The sequence below is a fragment of the Mizuhopecten yessoensis genome, unplaced genomic scaffold, assembly GCF_002113885.1.
Source record: "Mizuhopecten yessoensis strain PY_sf001 unplaced genomic scaffold, ASM211388v2 scaffold3627, whole genome shotgun sequence".
Classification (NCBI taxonomy): domain Eukaryota; kingdom Metazoa; phylum Mollusca; class Bivalvia; order Pectinida; family Pectinidae; genus Mizuhopecten; species Mizuhopecten yessoensis.
Genome location: NW_018405139.1, coordinates 620,580 through 639,122, shown reverse-complemented (window position 1 = coordinate 639,122; position 18,543 = coordinate 620,580). Strand labels below are relative to the sequence as shown.

The 18,543-nt window shown below is 36.3% G+C and overlaps 2 protein-coding genes across 2 annotated transcripts in view; both read left to right on the top strand.

Moving 5' to 3' along the window:
* The window catches only part of LOC110447849 (cytochrome P450 3A24-like), a 41,227-nt gene extending 37,250 nt beyond the window's left edge, over window positions 1-3,977 (top strand). The window contains exons 13-14 of the mRNA XM_021493797.1: window positions 386-548; window positions 1,167-3,977. Coding sequence (XP_021349472.1) covers window positions 386-548; window positions 1,167-1,241 — 238 coding nt within the window. The 3' untranslated portion in view covers window positions 1,242-3,977. The remainder of the gene's footprint in view (window positions 1-385; window positions 549-1,166) is intronic.
* A 4,001-nt stretch (window positions 3,978-7,978) lies between these two features.
* LOC110447847 lies at window positions 7,979-12,369 on the top strand. Its single transcript, XM_021493794.1, has 2 exons — window positions 7,979-8,156; window positions 10,789-12,369. Exons 1-2 carry the CDS (start codon window positions 8,035-8,037, stop codon window positions 12,008-12,010), a joined length of 1,344 nt encoding a protein of 447 aa, XP_021349469.1. The 5' UTR covers window positions 7,979-8,034; the 3' UTR covers window positions 12,011-12,369.
* Window positions 12,370-18,543: the final 6,174 nt, after the last annotated feature.

The window sequence follows — 18,543 nt, the reverse complement described above, 5'->3', positions numbered from 1 at the left end:
AGCTCGGGTTCATTTTCAACTGAATGAAAATGTCACTGAAATAGTTTTTTGTTTCAAATGTACCGATCAATTTCTTGCAAATTACCATTCAGCAAAATACCATAGAGTGGTCATGTGCTACATTGCATCATATGGGCAATTGAAAATGAGAAATGGTTAAAAAATGTGGCATCAAGTTCTGGGGGTTAATAGAGAACAAAACATGTGGCTGACGTTACCAAACCAACGTGCTTTCAGTTCTAATATCTCCTAACCGAATATATCCCGATGTGCTTAAACTAGTGTAATTGCCATTTGCACATATTATTAATAACGATGTCCTAATGCTAAGTCAAAGCTTAATAAGTATTCTCTGTCATTGTCCGTTTGTTTGATTGAATTGCAGATTTGCCCCTGAACAAGTAGCCAGAAGACCTACATATGCGTATGTACCATTTGGAGCAGGACCCAGACATTGTTTTGCTTCAAAATTTGCTGTTTTTGAAATCAAACTGGCCATAGTTCATCTTCTGAAGCATTTTAAGTTAGAGTCGGCACCAGAGACAGAGGTAAGGGAAAGGGAGCGAACTCGTATTCCTTATGAACGCATCAGTACAAAAAAACCGACGGATCTCATTGGTTTAAAATAGTTTAGGTATTGTTCGAGTAATTCAACACCGGACTCATTTTTGTTAAAAAGAAAATATACGAAAGCTTGTCATCAAAATTGATGTGGAATCAAGGGTCTATTTGTAAGGAACAAATCGGTGTTTCAGGGATAAAATGTCGCTATGTAAAGCAGCACTGATCCAAGTGGTTAAGAGCATTGCCACTGGAACTCTTTACTATTTTTGCCCAAATACCGTGGATAAGTACTGATTGTTGAAATGTTATCATCCAGGTTGAATTGTCCTGTCTGATAGAGACGTCGAAACACTGACATTCAGCTTTTAAATGCACTAAACAATAAGTGAAATCCTTCCCTATATGATACTTATAAACTCCATGTACCCAGAACTCGCCTTAGTTGCCTAACAGTTTTAAATTAAGAATTTTATTTGGATTTTTACCTAAATAATCTGTTGAAACCAGCCTGGTCGACCAACTCAATATACCTTCATAAAGGTGACACTGGTCTGTACAAATATCACTACTTTCTTTTTACTAAGTTTTTTGCTTCATTTTAGATGCCTCCGAAACTGGAAAAGGGTGGATTTGCACGTGCAGAAAATGGAATATGGCTTCGAGTGCAATCCTCGTGAGAGTTTAGCTGCTGTTTTTGGGACTGAATATAAGTAAACAAGCATGAATGAATTGCTGACTTTTCAGCAACGTAAATTGAGTGTATGTATATTTGAATGTAATGTTTGAATGATTCCCTATATGATTGTGTTAAAAGTGCGTGTAAGAGTTTCGATGTTACATGGATATAATACAAACCTGTGATTGTAGTGTAAGAAAGATGTTCCATAGATTGTAGTGAGAGCTTTTATCATTACTGTTGCAAAAACATATGAATATGTGTCCTCCTATATGAAGATGTTAATTTGTTATTGCCATCAGCATTTTGTCGAAAGGACGGTTAAACGTATTGATTTTTATAGAAATATTGTAAAATATTAAACGCATTTTTCAGAACAACCAAAACAAGATAGAAAATAAATCCATTACATACATGCATATATACGAACTACAACAGATGACAATAAAATTGACTTAGTGTCAACAAGTAATATCTAACTCGCAGATCAGTATAAAGAACAATTCAGTATTGCTTGTTACACATTGTTTTACTCTATAACCTGTCAAACATGCACGGTGGTTGCAGTTACAAGATACACAAGTCCCATCTTTTGGGATGACATGTTAAAATATCACAGAAAGTCTCTTTACTGGGGGTACAATTTTACAATATATCTGCAATTTTGAAGATACATTCTACACCTTAACAAAACATGTTTAACTCTGAGAATGCGGCAGGTTACCTAACAAACAAACTGCAACATGAAGGACGAATTATAAAATCTTGCACCAACCCGAGAATGAAGTATGTTACTAACCTGTTAAAGGTCACGTCGGCTCTTTACAACAGGTGCGTCCTTAAGGAGCTGGGCCCAGTTGTTAGAGGTGTTAATATTTTACAATATCAAAGGGTGATTAGCTTAATCAGTGATTAGCACAAATTTCAATTTTTGTGTATCTTTGAAACACAACTATTGACTGAGTTAAAACTGTCCAGATATCAAATATTAGGTAGAGTAAATATACGTGTAACATAATGAGTATTTACCTTGTATATTGACGGAATTATTAAAGGTTGTAAAATGTCTTTAAACAGTGATTAAGCTAATCATCTTTTGAACAACTGGGCCCAGATATTTAACCTTACAAAACATACCAAACGTTGATGATGACATATAAACGACCTAACAGAACATTCTCAAAGTTGCGTTAATGTAATAAAGTGTAAATTACAGTATTGTGAATAGAAGGATATAGCCGCTTGATTGCCCAATTTATTAGATCAATGTTTTGTGTTATCTGAGTATATTCCATTATCTTGTGTAAACATATGCACGTTAACCATGCTTAGTATTTCCATGAAATTAGCATTGCCAAGAGTAAGTATTATATATGATTTGGACTGATGCAACATTACATTGTAAATCATAAGTATACAAATGTAAATTGTAAACAACTCATTCATTAATTGATCTCATATACGAAACGTGCGTTCTGATTGAGATCAAATTTTATTTATCTCATACGCGAACCATGTGTCCTGCTTTATATGTTATATTGCAATGTCAGAATGAGTATATATTGCTGACAAACACACACATCATTAATCCATTGACAGTGTGACATTGAGAATCAAGAATTTGTTCTGTGATAGTTTTAATTTTTATGAGTTGATGAGTTGATCTTGAAGCGAATGTAATTAACTGTGAATCATTTTGTTTTGACTTTCTATTCAGTCAATCAATCCAACAACCTATTGAGATTACCATAGCAAGAATCAACCATATGTCCATTAAACATAATTAAAGATGTGTACTGAAAACATAGTGAAATACTGTAAACCGGGAATTTTTCGCCCAATCAAACGTTCGCCCTTCGCCATTAAAATCCATTTTCGCCCAATCAAACTTTCGCCCTTCATCAGTAAAGTATATTTTCGCCCAATCAAACTTTCGCCCTTCATCAGTAAAGTCTATATTCGCCCAATATTAAATTCGCCCTTCACAATTAATTACTATGTATAGTACGTTGTTAACAAATGTTCGCTGAAATGATAAATTCGCCCTCATTTCGTTAGGCGAAAATTTAAAATGCAGCGAAAATTCTCCGGTATGCGGTATCCAGTGTAAGATATTCTACAAAGACAATGATGTCAGTAACTGTGACTAAGTGCTCTGGGTTCGTGAAAAAGTCACATTTGATAGTTTTGATGAATGGAAATGTATCGGTGTATCATAAATCCATTTTACAAAGTATGTCCCTTCCCGTTGTTGCAAATAAATGTTTATCATTTTTATCGATATCATCAATAGCTTGCTTCCTGTGCAGAACTGTGATAAAATGGAGCTTTAATGTTGTACAAACCATGCAGTAGATATAACCAAAAGCACTCCAGTTTAACTTTAATTAGTGTTGATTATTCTGGGCACATCATGCTTGGACGATTTTAGTTGAAATCCGAACAATTAAGATGAACGAATCCTGCTGTGCTTAATTATTTTCAGGGGACAAGCAGGCAAAGACAATATTCTTGAATACGCATGAATATTTTGTTAGTAAAATCTGGAAATTGCGAATCTTTGTTTGATATGACTGTACTACACGAACATGTTCCGATAGACTTAATTATAATTTGTTTCGTATTATACATCCTGTGTCTGTTTAAAAGTAAATAAGTCTTGATCTGTTCCAGTAGATATGATCATGATTTATTCAAAATGTGTTTAATGCGAATAAAAGTTAAAAAATAAAATGTACAATAGTGTTTTGAGTATTTTCGATTTGGGCTATCTGAGGGTTATCCTCATATTTTCAAATACAATAATTACACAAATTATCATCCAACTTACGATCAAGCTGATGAAATGCGAAACAGCTGACTCCCGGATCAAGCTGGTGAAATGCGATACAGCTGACTCCCGGATCAAGCTGATGAAATGCGATACAGCTGACTCCCGGATCAACTGATGAAATGCGAAACAGCTGACTCCCAGATCAACTGATGAAATGCGATACCGCTGACTCCCGGATCAACTGATGAAATGCGATACAGCTGACTCCCGGATCAAGCTGGCGAAATGCGATACAGCTGACTCCCGGATCAAGCTGATGAAATGCGAAACAGCTGACTCCCGGATCAAGCTGATGAAATGCGATAGAAAACTGACTCCCGGATGAATTGATGAAAACGATAGAGTTGACTCCCGGATCAAGCTGATGAAATGCGATACAGATGACTCCCGGATCAAGCTGATGAAATGCGATACAGCTGACTCCCGGATCAAGCTGATGAAATGCGAAACAGCTGACTCCCGGATCAAGCTGATGAAATGCGATACAGCTGACTCCCGGATCAAGCTGATGAAATGCGAAACAGCTGACTCCCGGATCAAGCTGATGAAATGCGAAACAGCTGACTCCCGGATCAAACTGATGAAATGCGATACAGCTGACCCCCGGATCAAGCTGATGAAATGCGAAACAGCTGACTCCCGGATGAAACTGATGAAATGCGATACAGCTGACTCCCGGATCAAGCTGATGAAATGCGAAACAGCTGACTCCCGGATCAAGCTGATGAAATGCGATACAGCTGACTCCCGGATCAAACTGATGAAATGCGATACAGCTGACTCCCGGATCAACTGATGAAATGCGATACAGCTGACTCCCGGATAAAGCTGATGAAATTCGATACAGCTGATTCCCGGATCAACTGATGAAATGCGATACGGCTGATTCCCAGATCAACTGATGAAATGCGATACAGCTGACTCCCGGATCAAGCTGATGAAATGCGATACAACTGACTCCCGGATCAACTGATGAAATGCGATACATATGATTCCCGGATAAACTGATAAAATGCGATGCAACTGACTCCCGGATCAACTGATGAAATGCGATACAACTGACTCCCGGATCAACTGATGAAATGCGATACAACTGACTCCCGGATCAACTGATGAAATGTGATACAGCTGACTCCCGGATCAACTGATGAAATGCGATACAGCTGATTCCGTGATCATCTGATGAAATGCAATACAGCTGACTCCCGGATCAACTGATGAAATGCGGTACAGCTGACTCCTGGATCAAGCTGATGAAATGCGATACAGCTGACGCCTGAATCAAGCTGATGAAATGCGAAACAGATGACTCCTGGAGCAACTGATGAAAAGCGATACAGTTGACTCCCGGATCAACTGATGAAATCGGATACAGCTGACTTCTGGATCAACTGATGAAATGCGATACAGCTGACTCACGTATCCAGTTAAGGAATAATATACAGCATATTTGTTTAGAGCCATATATAATTTCCGAAATTACTCCCAGGCGCTTTACAGCACAAGGATAATAGAAGTGCCTTGTATGTGCACACCAAACTTTTGTAATGTGACCTGTATCATACAGGTAACCAGTGCAATGAATACAGCACAGGTGTGATGTGCTCTCTCTTTCGAGTACGAGTAACTAGCCGTGCTGCAGTGTTCTGGACCCTCTGCAGACGACTAGTTAGTTTGTCAGATATACCACAGAGCAGGGCATTACCATGATCTAACCGAGAGGTAACAAGTGAATGCACTAAAGTCTTGCATTCATCTACAGTTATAAACTGCCGGATACATCCGATGTTTCCTGATTTGGTAGTAACAGGTAAAAATATACCCCCAGGTTTTCAACAGCTGGACCAGTCTCAATAGTTCTGGCACCGACTTTGAGCTGGAAAGCCATTGTTTGCTGACACTTCGAGGAAGACGATTATTAGCATGTTGGCGTTCAGCTGGGAACTGCTATTTTCCTATATGGTATGCCAACTGTCCTGTGGTTCGATGACCATCTATTTGCGTGTCGTCAATATGACAAGGATAGCGAAGACAATGGCGACGACAAATCTAACAAAAGTGTACGCTTACCTGAAAGTACAGTCAAACCTCGTTATACCGCCACCTTCCACCCTCTGTTTTTTGGCGATATAACGAGTTTGGCGGTATATCGGGTTTATCGTGTTGAACCCAAGTGTTCACACACAAACTGAATTTATTTAAAAAAAAAATAATAAACTTCAGAATATGTGTTTTTTTTCAAATTGTAATTTAATGTATCGAATTGTTGAGCATGCAAAACATTATCACAATATGTATGGAAGTGTCACACACAAATAACGTTTAATTAATGCCGTGATATACCGACAATGTCAATGCAGAATTTAGTAGGGGCGGAGCTATGTTGACCTCCGTGTTGTCGTCGTCATCGTGGTCTTCAATGTTCGAGTCTGTGTGTGTGGTGACAGTTGTAGTTGTAAAATATGATAATATAGTGAAAAAAAACATCAGATAGGGATAAAAGAATAAAATAAACAAATAAAAAAATCGTTACTTATCATAAAATAACCGATTCAGCAACATTAAAGAGGCTACGTTATGTAAAAAAACAATTACTTTCATGAAATATTTGATAGCTAATAAAATCTTTCTTGAAATGTAAAAAAGTTATTTTAATACCTAATCAAGGGCGACACATTCCTATTCACCACTGTTCAGACCGAGTTGGCATTGTTAAAACACGTTTCAGAATACATTTTGATTGGCTAGTAGTTTTAATATCTCACATAAAGGAGGTCTAGTTCTGTTGAAGAACCCCAAACATAGCACATTATTTCAAAATAAGGAAATGCGCTACTTCCCTCTTCTTTTGTATATTTTACAAATCTTTGACCATAGAAACAGTAAACTCCATTAAAAAACCATTGTTCTATCATATCCGAAAGATTCCTTCGCTGATTGCATCTCGCCTGGACTACGGAAATACAATTTTATATGGTATCGATGACACCTTAATTAAGTCTTCAGACAGTTGACTATACTACAGCTCGGCTCGTCATCCGAGGGAGTGTACATGTACTAACGTGCGTATCTCACGCCAGTGACTCACTCCCTACCTGTACGATACAAAGCAGTATTCGAAGGAGCGAGTTACCCTTACTACTTAGCTGTTACCATGCACTTTTTCAATCATCTGACTTCCTTATTTCTGGGATTTGATTAATTAAAAAAGGCATTAATTGTGTTTTATTACAGTGTACGTTTGTGCTTTTATTTACTAATTGAAAAAGTGCATATTTAGTGTATTTAATTTTGTATTCTTGTATTTCTATGCGAGATCAGTTACACCAAATCTACTCAAAATAATATCTCTCATTGTGCCTCCATTTGACAAGTACTGAAAAACAATTAAAGAGCAATTAGATATATAAATTAGATTATAAAACACTCGTGAAAACATATCTCATAGTTGACGGTAAATCAGAGTGTCCTGTATATTACATAATGTGACTTAAACATGATCGCCTTTATTGAATATTGATATGTTTAATACAAATATGCGTGTCTTTTAACAACAAATAGTTACAAATTGTTTTACATCATCACATTGACCTTAGCTGTTAATAGGCCATTAAACAAAATAAAATAAAAGACATCAAGTTCTACCTTCCTACAAACTATTGCCTCAGAAAGTTGCAAAACACACTATTACATTAAATCGTCACTACACTTTTACATCGAATAGTTGCCATTTTTACATCAAATAGCTTTAATATTCTCGATTACAAAAACAGTTACAATACATCCTGTTATTGTGTCATGTATGAAAATGCAATAAGTGGTTAAAACACACAAGTATCATTATATGAAACAGAATGGGGGTTGCCCGAAGGAAGGGAAATAACTCGTACTAATTGTGGAAAAGAATACCCTGCGGTTGGCCCCCTTGTTTTCTTATCGTGGACGTTGTTTACTTACCTCAATGACACACCTAGCCGTGTGTGTACGTCGAATGCCATGTTTACTACGAATGTGTCGATGTCGTGCCATTAGTTTGCAAGCGGCTGGAGGTGTGTGTGGTTTGAGCTGGAGAAACAACCGTCAGTAAGTACATTAGATGGCTAAGGTGGAGTGACATTACACTATCATTTATAGGTTTACGTGTGGGACGTTTCCTGGTGTGTAGCCAATAAAGGGAGTATTTTTAGACGTTTGGGGGTTTAGGTCAACTCATGTAAAATTCATCGAACTTTATCACATCTAAGTACGAGTGCTGATTTATTCACCAAACACGTGTAATAATATTCTGGTAATTTATCGATTAATTCATTCTCACATCCCTGTGGTCTACACTGATCTGGTGTGGGTGATTAGACTTGCAATAGTCCGATTTCATATTTCATCATTCTTAATACTTTGTCCGTTCCATTTGAAGTGCATTCTGAATGATGATATTTTTCTGATGTTCCGTTATTAATTATTGTTTTTTGTTCAATTATGTAAGAAAATATGCACCATAACAGCCGAGTTCGTCCTGCCGGGGTATATGAGTGGGTGTCGTGGTCGTAGTCAACTAAATTACAGGATGTGCATTTAAAACTAGCCTTTCTGTCGTAAATAATAACAATTGGTCCTAACACCAGGCTGAGATATTTTGAACTATAGATGTCTGGTGTGGGAAAGTCTAAGTCTGGTACGTATACTATTTTGTAGGTCAAGTGATGAGGTCACTGTACTACATAGGAATTAATGACGCTTAGTTGGTCAATCCTTGTCTATTGAGCAACGGTTGAATGTTATCCGTATATTTATATGATTAGGCCACATTTTGCTTACAAGCGCCTTGGTTGTGGTGCGTTACCGCAAAACAAACAAACGTTAAATAACATACAACATTTACTGTGAATTAAGATATCAAACTATATAATATTGAAAACCTTTATGCTAAAACACCACCGTTTATGACTACCCATAGTTATAGGCATACAGTTATGAAGGAAGAAAGTTTACGATGGCCGATAACGGCGGAACTCTATAGAGTACCTTTATGTCCTCTTTTATGACGTACACTCTTGATCACTATGGTATTAAAATTAACCAAACAAATATGTTCCACACAAGAGTGTACCCAAAGATAAAAGTTGATAAACTAGATAGTATACCAAACTTTGGATTATAAAAGTGATGAAAATGTACCTTTAACAAAGCGTACCTTGATACACTTCGATTACAACAGTTATCAAAACTTACCTCAAAATGTACCAACATAAATGTAAGCAGAAGTGCCCGGTAGCTGCGTGTATCAAGTCTTCCTAGAATTCTACTTAATGTTATAACTTACAAAAATAAATAGATACTTGTATGAACATTGTTTCATTCAAACGACCGAGACCTAGATATATCGATGGTAACAATATACAAGAGGCCACTATAAATACATTTAACATACTCAAGTAAATTTAGATTATCTAAACGAGAATATATAGTCTTTGTAAGCTAACGATAGGGACAAGATATCCTTCGGATCCTCTCACAAGTTATGCACGCACGTTAACGTACATGTGAGCACGTGATAGTGTTAACTAATTTTGTTTAAACCTGCTATAACCGGTCGCTGCAGACACCTCATCGGTCGCCTGTTTGTGGTCAGCTTAAATTGCCGCCCAAATTCTGGCAACAGCGATTGTGGTAATTTTGGGGAATATAGCCAAAGCACTTACACGGGCCGTCACTTATAGGGGCTGAAATCTCTACCCAAGTAAGTTGTTAAGGTTATAACATAAAAACCAAGTATGGTCAAAATGATAAATTTATTTAATGTAAATAACACAAAAAGAACTTGTCAATTTGGCCAAATATATAAAAGCGACAAATGTAAGAAGAAACCAATTAACCTAACTTGTTACACTCTCTATACGTACTGTTTGTACATTGCTGGTATTGTATTGTATGTGTTGCATGTATCGTATTGTGTAAATATTGTAAATATATCTCACTTTAAAACCGATGGGTCAAAAGACCCAAGGTAATAAAGAACTTGAACTTGACATGGATATACATGTACCTTGCGACTAAAAACATTTTAAGACACGAATCATATGTTATATTTACTATGCAACATTTCCAGTTTAATATCATCGAAAAACGACTGAACATAGCTGTGTATTTACCATACCGGGTAGAGTTTTGTTGCATTGTCCTGAGAACAAACCTCGGACCAAAACAGCGGCTAAAATGGAAATACTGGTCTAACATCACGTCATTCACATTTACCTTGATAATTAAACAAAGCTTTGACAGTATTCTAATCTCTGTAGTGTTTCCTTTGCGATCTGAAATATCCGCGCTGTATTACTAGCAACGAATAACATAACCAATCTCTAATTACTTCATGTATTCGTTAATAACCAATTGGCAATCATTTCTTAATCTTAATGCTTCTTTGCTTAGTTCACTAACGCGTGTACTCACGAAGTGGCAACTCCTATCGCTGATTTCCGGAGACCATATCGCTGATTTCCGGAGACCATATCGCTGATTTCCGGAGACCATCTTCATTGATGTTTAACTATTTGAGGATTACAGTGTTATGCTATCATTCATAATATGAAAGCTAGATATATGTCGTCATATTTTATGAATATACACTTCTTTGTAAATTATCATTTTTCCTTTTTTGTTCAAACACGTGCCACTGTACTTCATTAATGAACATGTGTGTTGATTCTTGTTGTAGATTTAACATGTCAACGGTCACCACTTCCGGTTCCTGGTTGAATGAGATTCTGGAGGACCAATCAACGCAGAAATACTACATTGAGAATAAGACGTTCCGGAGCAATCACATAGCACATGGCATCATCGCTATAGACAGGCTTGGCGGAGGCCAAGACAGGGTTAAGAGATTTATTGACGACTATGGGAATCAAGGCAACCTTGAACCACCAAATCACCCACTTCACAGTGACGAAAGTACTGACGCAGAACCCGCAACTGACGACGAACTTCACAAACTTCTTGGACAACGAAAATTGTACTACAAGATACGGAATCGATTTAATATGAAACAACAGGAATATGGATCAATGGAGGAAATGCTGAGAGAAGAGTTCCCAAGGTTGAGTAGAGGGTTAGTGTGCTCGGCTATCCACGGGTTAATACACACTGGGTATGGCTACAGTGCAAAAAGTCTGACCACTGTTACTGAAGGACTGGCATATCTACACCACTCCTATAAGCCGCTCATGTTTGACGAGATGAATCCAGATAATGACATCAGCAATTTTGGGAAAGGAGAAACCGATATTTTAGCAGTACTTGCCGAACTGAAGGACGATGAACAGTTGAGAAAGTCAATGAGAGATGGAGTAAAGAAGCTTTCACAAAGCGATTGGGATTCTGGTCAATTTCAGTACGCTGTAGCTGCTCTTATGGGAATGGGCGACGTTCTTATGAAGTATGCATATAAAATCAAAGTTCCGGTTATAAGTAATTGCGAGGACGAAGCTAGCCTCGCCGTGGCCGTCTCTGATTGGTTGGTTGACCAAGCTATTGCTGTTTATGCATTGTCGGAACAGCCTAACAACTTCTTTCTTGTTCATGGTGTCACATCGGCGTGGTCGCTGCGTCAGATTATCACTGTGCTTAAACCTCCAGATGCCATTGATACGCTGAGAACGTTCACGTGTGTTTTGTTGGCGGCTTACCTCTCTCAGGAATGTCCTGCCCTAACGAACAAACCGAAAATCACACGAAGTGCCGTCACTACCTCAGATTGGCAGGACATTGTCAACAAAACTCTGTCACGCGATTGCGACGAACATATCTTTAAACTTGTACAAGTCTGCCGTGATATGTGGCACCAAGAGAACGGTTCGGACAAAGCTGACCTCTATTTACACGCCGCTCAACAGTGTGTCGACAACGACCTCAGTTTTGTTGATATCAACGTGTCTTAGGAATAACATAGTTTTCTTCACAGGGCATTAGCATTTCACCTATATTAAACACTACAACGTCACAGTTTCCTGTGTCGTCGCACAAGATGTAGTTGTTATGATGACGTCATGATGTTTACCAGATGGGAAGATTTGGTCGTGTGTAAACAGGATTTTAAACATATTATGAAAAGTTTTGTGAAAAACAAGTCCCAAAACTCGTGATGGTTGCACCGTTGCATTTATTTTTATCTGTTCAAGTGTTAAAAGACACTTTTTGAAACGACCCTGTATGCTGATAATTGGATATATATTATATTTGATATAGATTATATTCTTTTTGAGATAAAACGATATTTAATAAATCATATATTAAAAGCAGCTTGTAGATTTGTGATTTTTACGCATACAAGTATGATCATACTTAGTTATATAACTATCCGGACTTAATACAGCTTATTTGTTAGACTAAAAGTTGCTTAGAGTATCCGGAATACGTTTTGTGATTTGGTTTGTTTCTGTAAGTTAAGCCGAAATAAGCGTCAGTTTTGCGAAGATTTTCCACCACCACGGAGTGTTCTTGCTTAATGAATTTTTGTTGGAAAACAGATTATTTCACAACCGTGTAATTAACGTAATAAAATACTTTTTATTCTAGAATTTTAACATCAGCATATATCTAAATATAAAACCAGCATCTTGACCTAAAATTTGTAATATACATGTTTAAGCTCCGAGGTTCCGGATATGAAACACAACACGCTAAACACCCCATTGTGGTTTTATTGGTTTATTACTATTACGTATTTTGACTGCGACAGTCAAGAGACTTTACCCCTATCCCGGAGTAGGCTCCATCTCCCCTTTCTGAAAGATCTCCCAAAAATGGATAAAAAGTCCTTTTAAACATAGTTCTCGAACACGACAGCAAATCTACAAGCTCACAGATTATATAGAGTTACATCATCAAACACAAAGTTCTAAAGCACGCCAAGTGCTGTACCCGGACCACCATAGGCCCCTCTGGCTGAGGCTTTCCCTGGCCTCTCCCCAGAGGCTTACATTTCCGAACCTCGAATACCATGGATGAAATGGATGGATAGTCCTTTAGCACTATCTGCAATTCAACAGTCCCTCCGTCAAGTAATGCTCGATGTTTACCAAATCGTTAGATTTGACCTCAAATGTACTTTTTGCTAAAGTGCTGCTCTGTATTGATACCTACTATCTTACATGATATTCCGTCTTTGCGTATTGCAGAGTTATCTTCTCTTGATAACAGGTATTGATTGTTCCGTCATTTGTTTATGAGAGTAACGTCATCAATTTTTGAGAAAACGACGTAATTTTCTCACACAAACCAATGACGTAACAATCAATACCTGTTCTCAAGAGAAGATAACTCTGCAATACGCAAAGACGGAATAGGATGATTCTTTTCTTCATCATTTATTACCCAATTTTCAGTATTTATCACAATTTTGTTACACATAGTTGCATGGTGGCCTTGTATGTAGAAATACAGTTGTAACGATTGCGGCTTGGAGAGCTCGCTTCGCCATCAAGGAATATTAGTGCAAATTTGTTTCGTTTCTTTCATTTTACACACAATTTGAGTTCAAACAGAAACAGGATATGGAAACAAGCTTAAAGCTTATATCAATCCAGTTTCTTCAAATGGAAGTTACTACTTACGTCGTCAAACAAAAGTACTGGTCATTTGAGATAAGTACATACCGATGCTGAATCGTTGTGAGCCTACTGTACATTTATGAGAGGGGGGTGAGTGCAGTGCGCTTTCCAGGGACAAGAGGTTAAACAAAAAATGCAGATACTAATTCAGATTTAAGTACTTCAAAAACAAACAATTATGTTATGAAGCATTTTCAAAAGCCACTCCTGTACATATTTTATGAAAAGTTTCTTTTTACAAAGCGATACAATTTTCTATGTGACGTTTCGATGACTAGCATGTACACTGTCACCTTCATCAGACAAATGACCAGTGGAGCGTATACACACAAAGGAGTAAAATGTATACAAGTCGTCCACATCTACAATGGTTGTTATATATGTACCGAAATGACTCGATCCAGCTACGCTTTGTTTAATACTTGGTCATAGATGTGCGAGAGAATTTTGAGTAAAAAAAAAATATTCAGAGAGCTACGTTCCATTCTGAGCCTCGCATAGTGACTCTAACCATACTTACTTCCACAAAAGAAATTTACTAGACTGCCCATATAAATGTTAATGTTCGTTAAGTTTACGAGACTGCCCATATAAATATTAATGTTCGTTAAGTTTACTAGACCGCCCATATAAATGTTAATGTTCGTTAAGTTTACTAGACTGCCCATATAAATGTTAATGTTCGTTAAGTTTACTAGACCGCCCATATAAATGTTAATGTTCGTTAAGTTTACTAGACCGCCCATATAAATGTTAATGTTCGTTAAGTTTACTAGATCGCCCATATAAATGTTAATGTTCATTAAGTTTACTAGACCGCCCATATAAATGTTAATGTTCGTTAAGTTTACTAGACCGCCCATATAAATGTTAATGTTCGTTAAGTTTACTAGACCGCCCAAATAATATTAATGTTCGTTAAGTTTACTAGACCGCCCATATAAATGTTAATGTTCGTTAAGTTTACTAGACCGCCCATATACATGTTAATGTTCGTTAGGTTTACTAGACTAACCAAATAAACGTTCGTTAAGTTTACTAGACCGCCCATATAAATGTTAATGTTCGTTCAGTTTACTAGACTGCCCATATAAATGTTAATGTTCGTTTAGTTTACTAGACTGCCCATATAAATGTTAATGTTCGTAAAGTTTACTAGACTGCCCATATAGATGTTAATGTTCGTCAAGTTTACGACACTGCCCATATAATGTTAATGTTCGTTAAGTTTATTAGACTGCCCATATAATGTTAATGTTCGTTAAGTTTACTAGACTGCCTATATAAATGTTAATGTTCGTTAAGTTTACTAGACCGCCCATATGAATGTCAATGTTCGTTAAGTTTACTAGACCGCCCATATAAATGTTAATGTTCGGAAAGTTTACTAGCTATATATAGACTGTCCACATTAATGTTAATGTTCATTAAGTTTACTAGACTGCCCAGATAATGTTAATGTTCGTTAGGGTTACTAGACCGCCCATATGAATGTCAATGTTCGTTAAGTTTACTAGACTGCCCATATAAATGTTAATGTTCGTAAAGTTTACTAGCTATATATAGACTGTCCATATTAATGTTAATGTTCGTTAAGTTTACTAGACTGCCCATATAATGTTAATGTTCGTTAGGTTTACTAGACCGCCCATATAAATGTTAATGTTCGTCAAGTTTACGAGACTGCCCATATAATGTTAATGTTCGTTAAGTTTATTAGACTGCCCATATAATGTTAATGTTCGTTAAGTTTACTAGACTGCCCATATAAATGTTAATGTTCGTTAAGTTTACTGGACCGCCCAATAAACGTTCGTTAAGTTTACTAGACCGCCCATATAAATGTTAATGTTCGTTCAGTTTACTAGACTGCCCATATAATGTTAATGTTCGTTAAGTTTACTAGACTGCCCATATAATGTTAATGTTCGATAAGTTGACTAGACTGCCCATATAATGTTAATGTTCGTTAGGTTTACTAGACCGCCCATATAAATGTTAATGTTCGTTCAGTTTACTAGACCGCCCATATAAATGTTAATGTTCGTTCAGTTTACTAGACCGCCCATATAAATGTTAATGTTCGTTAAGTTTACTAGACAGCCAATATAAATGTTAATGTTCGTTAAGTTTACTAGACTGCCCATATAAATGTTAATGTTCGTTAAGTTTACTAGACTGCCCATATACATGTTAATGTTCGTTAAGTTGACTAGACTGCCCATATGAATGTTAATGTTCGTTAAGTTTACTAGACCTCCCATATAAATGTTAATGTTCGTTAAGTTTACTAGACCGCCAATATAAATGTTAATGTTCGTTAAGTTTACTAGACTAACCAAATAAACGTTCGTTAAGTTTACGAGACCGCCCATATACATGTTAATGTTCGTTAGGTTTAATAGACTAACCAAATAAACGTTCGTTAAGTTTACTAGACCGCCCATATAAATGTTAATGTTCGTTCAGTTTACTAGACCGCCCATATAAATGTTAATGTTCGTTAAGTTTACTAGACTGCCCATATAATTATTAATGTTCGTTAAGTTTACTAGACCTCCCATATAAATGTTAATGTTCGTTAGGTTTACTAGACTAACCAAATAAACGTTCGTTAAGTTTACCAGACCGCCCATATAAATGTTAATGTTCGTTAGGTTTACTAGACCGCCCATATAAATGTTAATGTTTGTTAAGTTTACTAGACCCCCCATATAAATGTTATTGTTCGTTAAGCTTACTAGACTGCCCATATAAATGTTAATGTTCGTTAAGTTTACTAGACTGCCCATATAATGTTAATGTTCGTTAAGTTTACTAGACTGCCCATATAAATGTTAATGTTCGTTATGTTTACTAGACTACCCTTTTAATGTTCCTTAAGTTTACTAGACCGCCCATATGAATGTTCCCTAAGTTTACTAAACTTACCAAATACATGTTCGTAAAGTATAGACTGCCCATATAAATGGTCCTTAAATTTACTAGACTGACAATATTAATGTTACTTAAGTTGACTAGACCGCCCACATAAATGTTAATGTTCGTTAAGTTTACTAGACCGCCCATATAAATGTTAATGTTCGTTAAGTTCACTAGACCGCCCATATAAATGTTAATGTTCGTTCAGTTTACTAGACCGCCCATATAAATGTTAATGTTCGTTAGGTTTACTAGACTGCCCATATAAATGTTAATGTTCGTTAAGTTTACTAGACTACCCATATAAATGTTCGTTAAGTTTACTAGACTACCCATATAAATGTTCGTTAAGTTTACTAGACTACCCATATAAATGTTCGTTAAGTTTACTAGACTACCCATATAAATGTTCGTTAAGTTTACTAGACTACCCATATAAATGTTCGTTAAGTTTACTAGACTACCCATATAAATGTTCGTTAAGTTTACTAGACTACCCATATAAATGTTCGTTAAGTTTACTAGACTACCCATATAAATGTTCGTTAAGTTTACTAGACCGCCCATATAAATGTTAATGTCCGTTAGGTTTACTAGACTGCCCATATAAATGTTCGTTAAGTTTACTAGACCGCCCATATAAATGTTCTGCTTTAAGGTCGGGAGGAAGAGAGTTCTAACGTTTTAGGACGGAAGGAATGAGCGAATTTTGAAACAAATTACTCCGACAAAAACACTGGGCGAAAGATGTCTATATCTCTGGTAGCATGAGTGTGTACATCAGCATTTCTATTGGGAAGAATGTCTACATCAAGGAATACTGAACATATTGATTGTCTATATGTACTGCGTAATACTGTAATAGTAACATCTGTACCGACAATCATTTGTTTGCATATTAAAGTTATATGTATATTATACATAATGTATGTAGGATAATTTTTAAAATACATGTCCCGTCTGTGTACTGCTATTAAAGAGCTCTGTTTTGATACAGCTAGGTATATAACATATTTTCTATTCGTCACACTTATTTATAAAACCTACTTATGATTAATGATATGTATGCTGCTCCGTTTTACAACTCGGTTCAGTAATAAAATTGCTTATTTAAAAGGTTCTGTATTAGAAGTAAAATCGTATTTACCGCTTTATGAACACAGCATATGTTACATGTTTCAAGTTACATATTATAATAAAAGTGTATACGTTTGTTAATATATAAATAACACTCTCTTATCAAAGCCTGGGTAGCAACACTATCTAGTAGACTGTTTTTACACACAAATATAGACTCCACGTTTTGGCAGCCATCTTGTGAATAGAATAACAGTTTTACCCACAACAAAGATACACTGGATACACACTCACCGGATTTATCATCACATGTTATGTATGCGTACACACAAAATACAATGAACCCCAACGATCATTTCTAGGTCAGTTGTTTTCTTCTATAACATACGAATAGATTAGATGTTCTTGTAATCTAGTTTGAGGAGTGTGCCCTTTATACTATACAAGGACTGATAGTGCGGGTTTTATCTAACCCTAAACTCTATATATATATATATTAAACATCGGGAGAACTAAGGTCACGGAAAATGGAACAAAGCTATTTGTTTTATATGGAATATTGGGGGTACGTGTTCGGATCACCTAGGTTGGAATCGGTTAGTTGGTTGTTGATTTCATTTCTAATGAACACAATACATTACACAAAACACAGAGTATCCAAATTACTCGGTTTTCGGCTATAAGATAGCTTTATTAAAGGAAATTGAAGTCGAACCCTCTATTTATTGTTTTGCATTCCTTGGATGTCATCTAAGATTATTTAATTAAGAGTGTTAATTATGATTTTAGTTTATATCGAAAAAGCTAACAAAATGAATTATTTTCCATATATTTAACAGGATATATATAATTCCTCACGATCG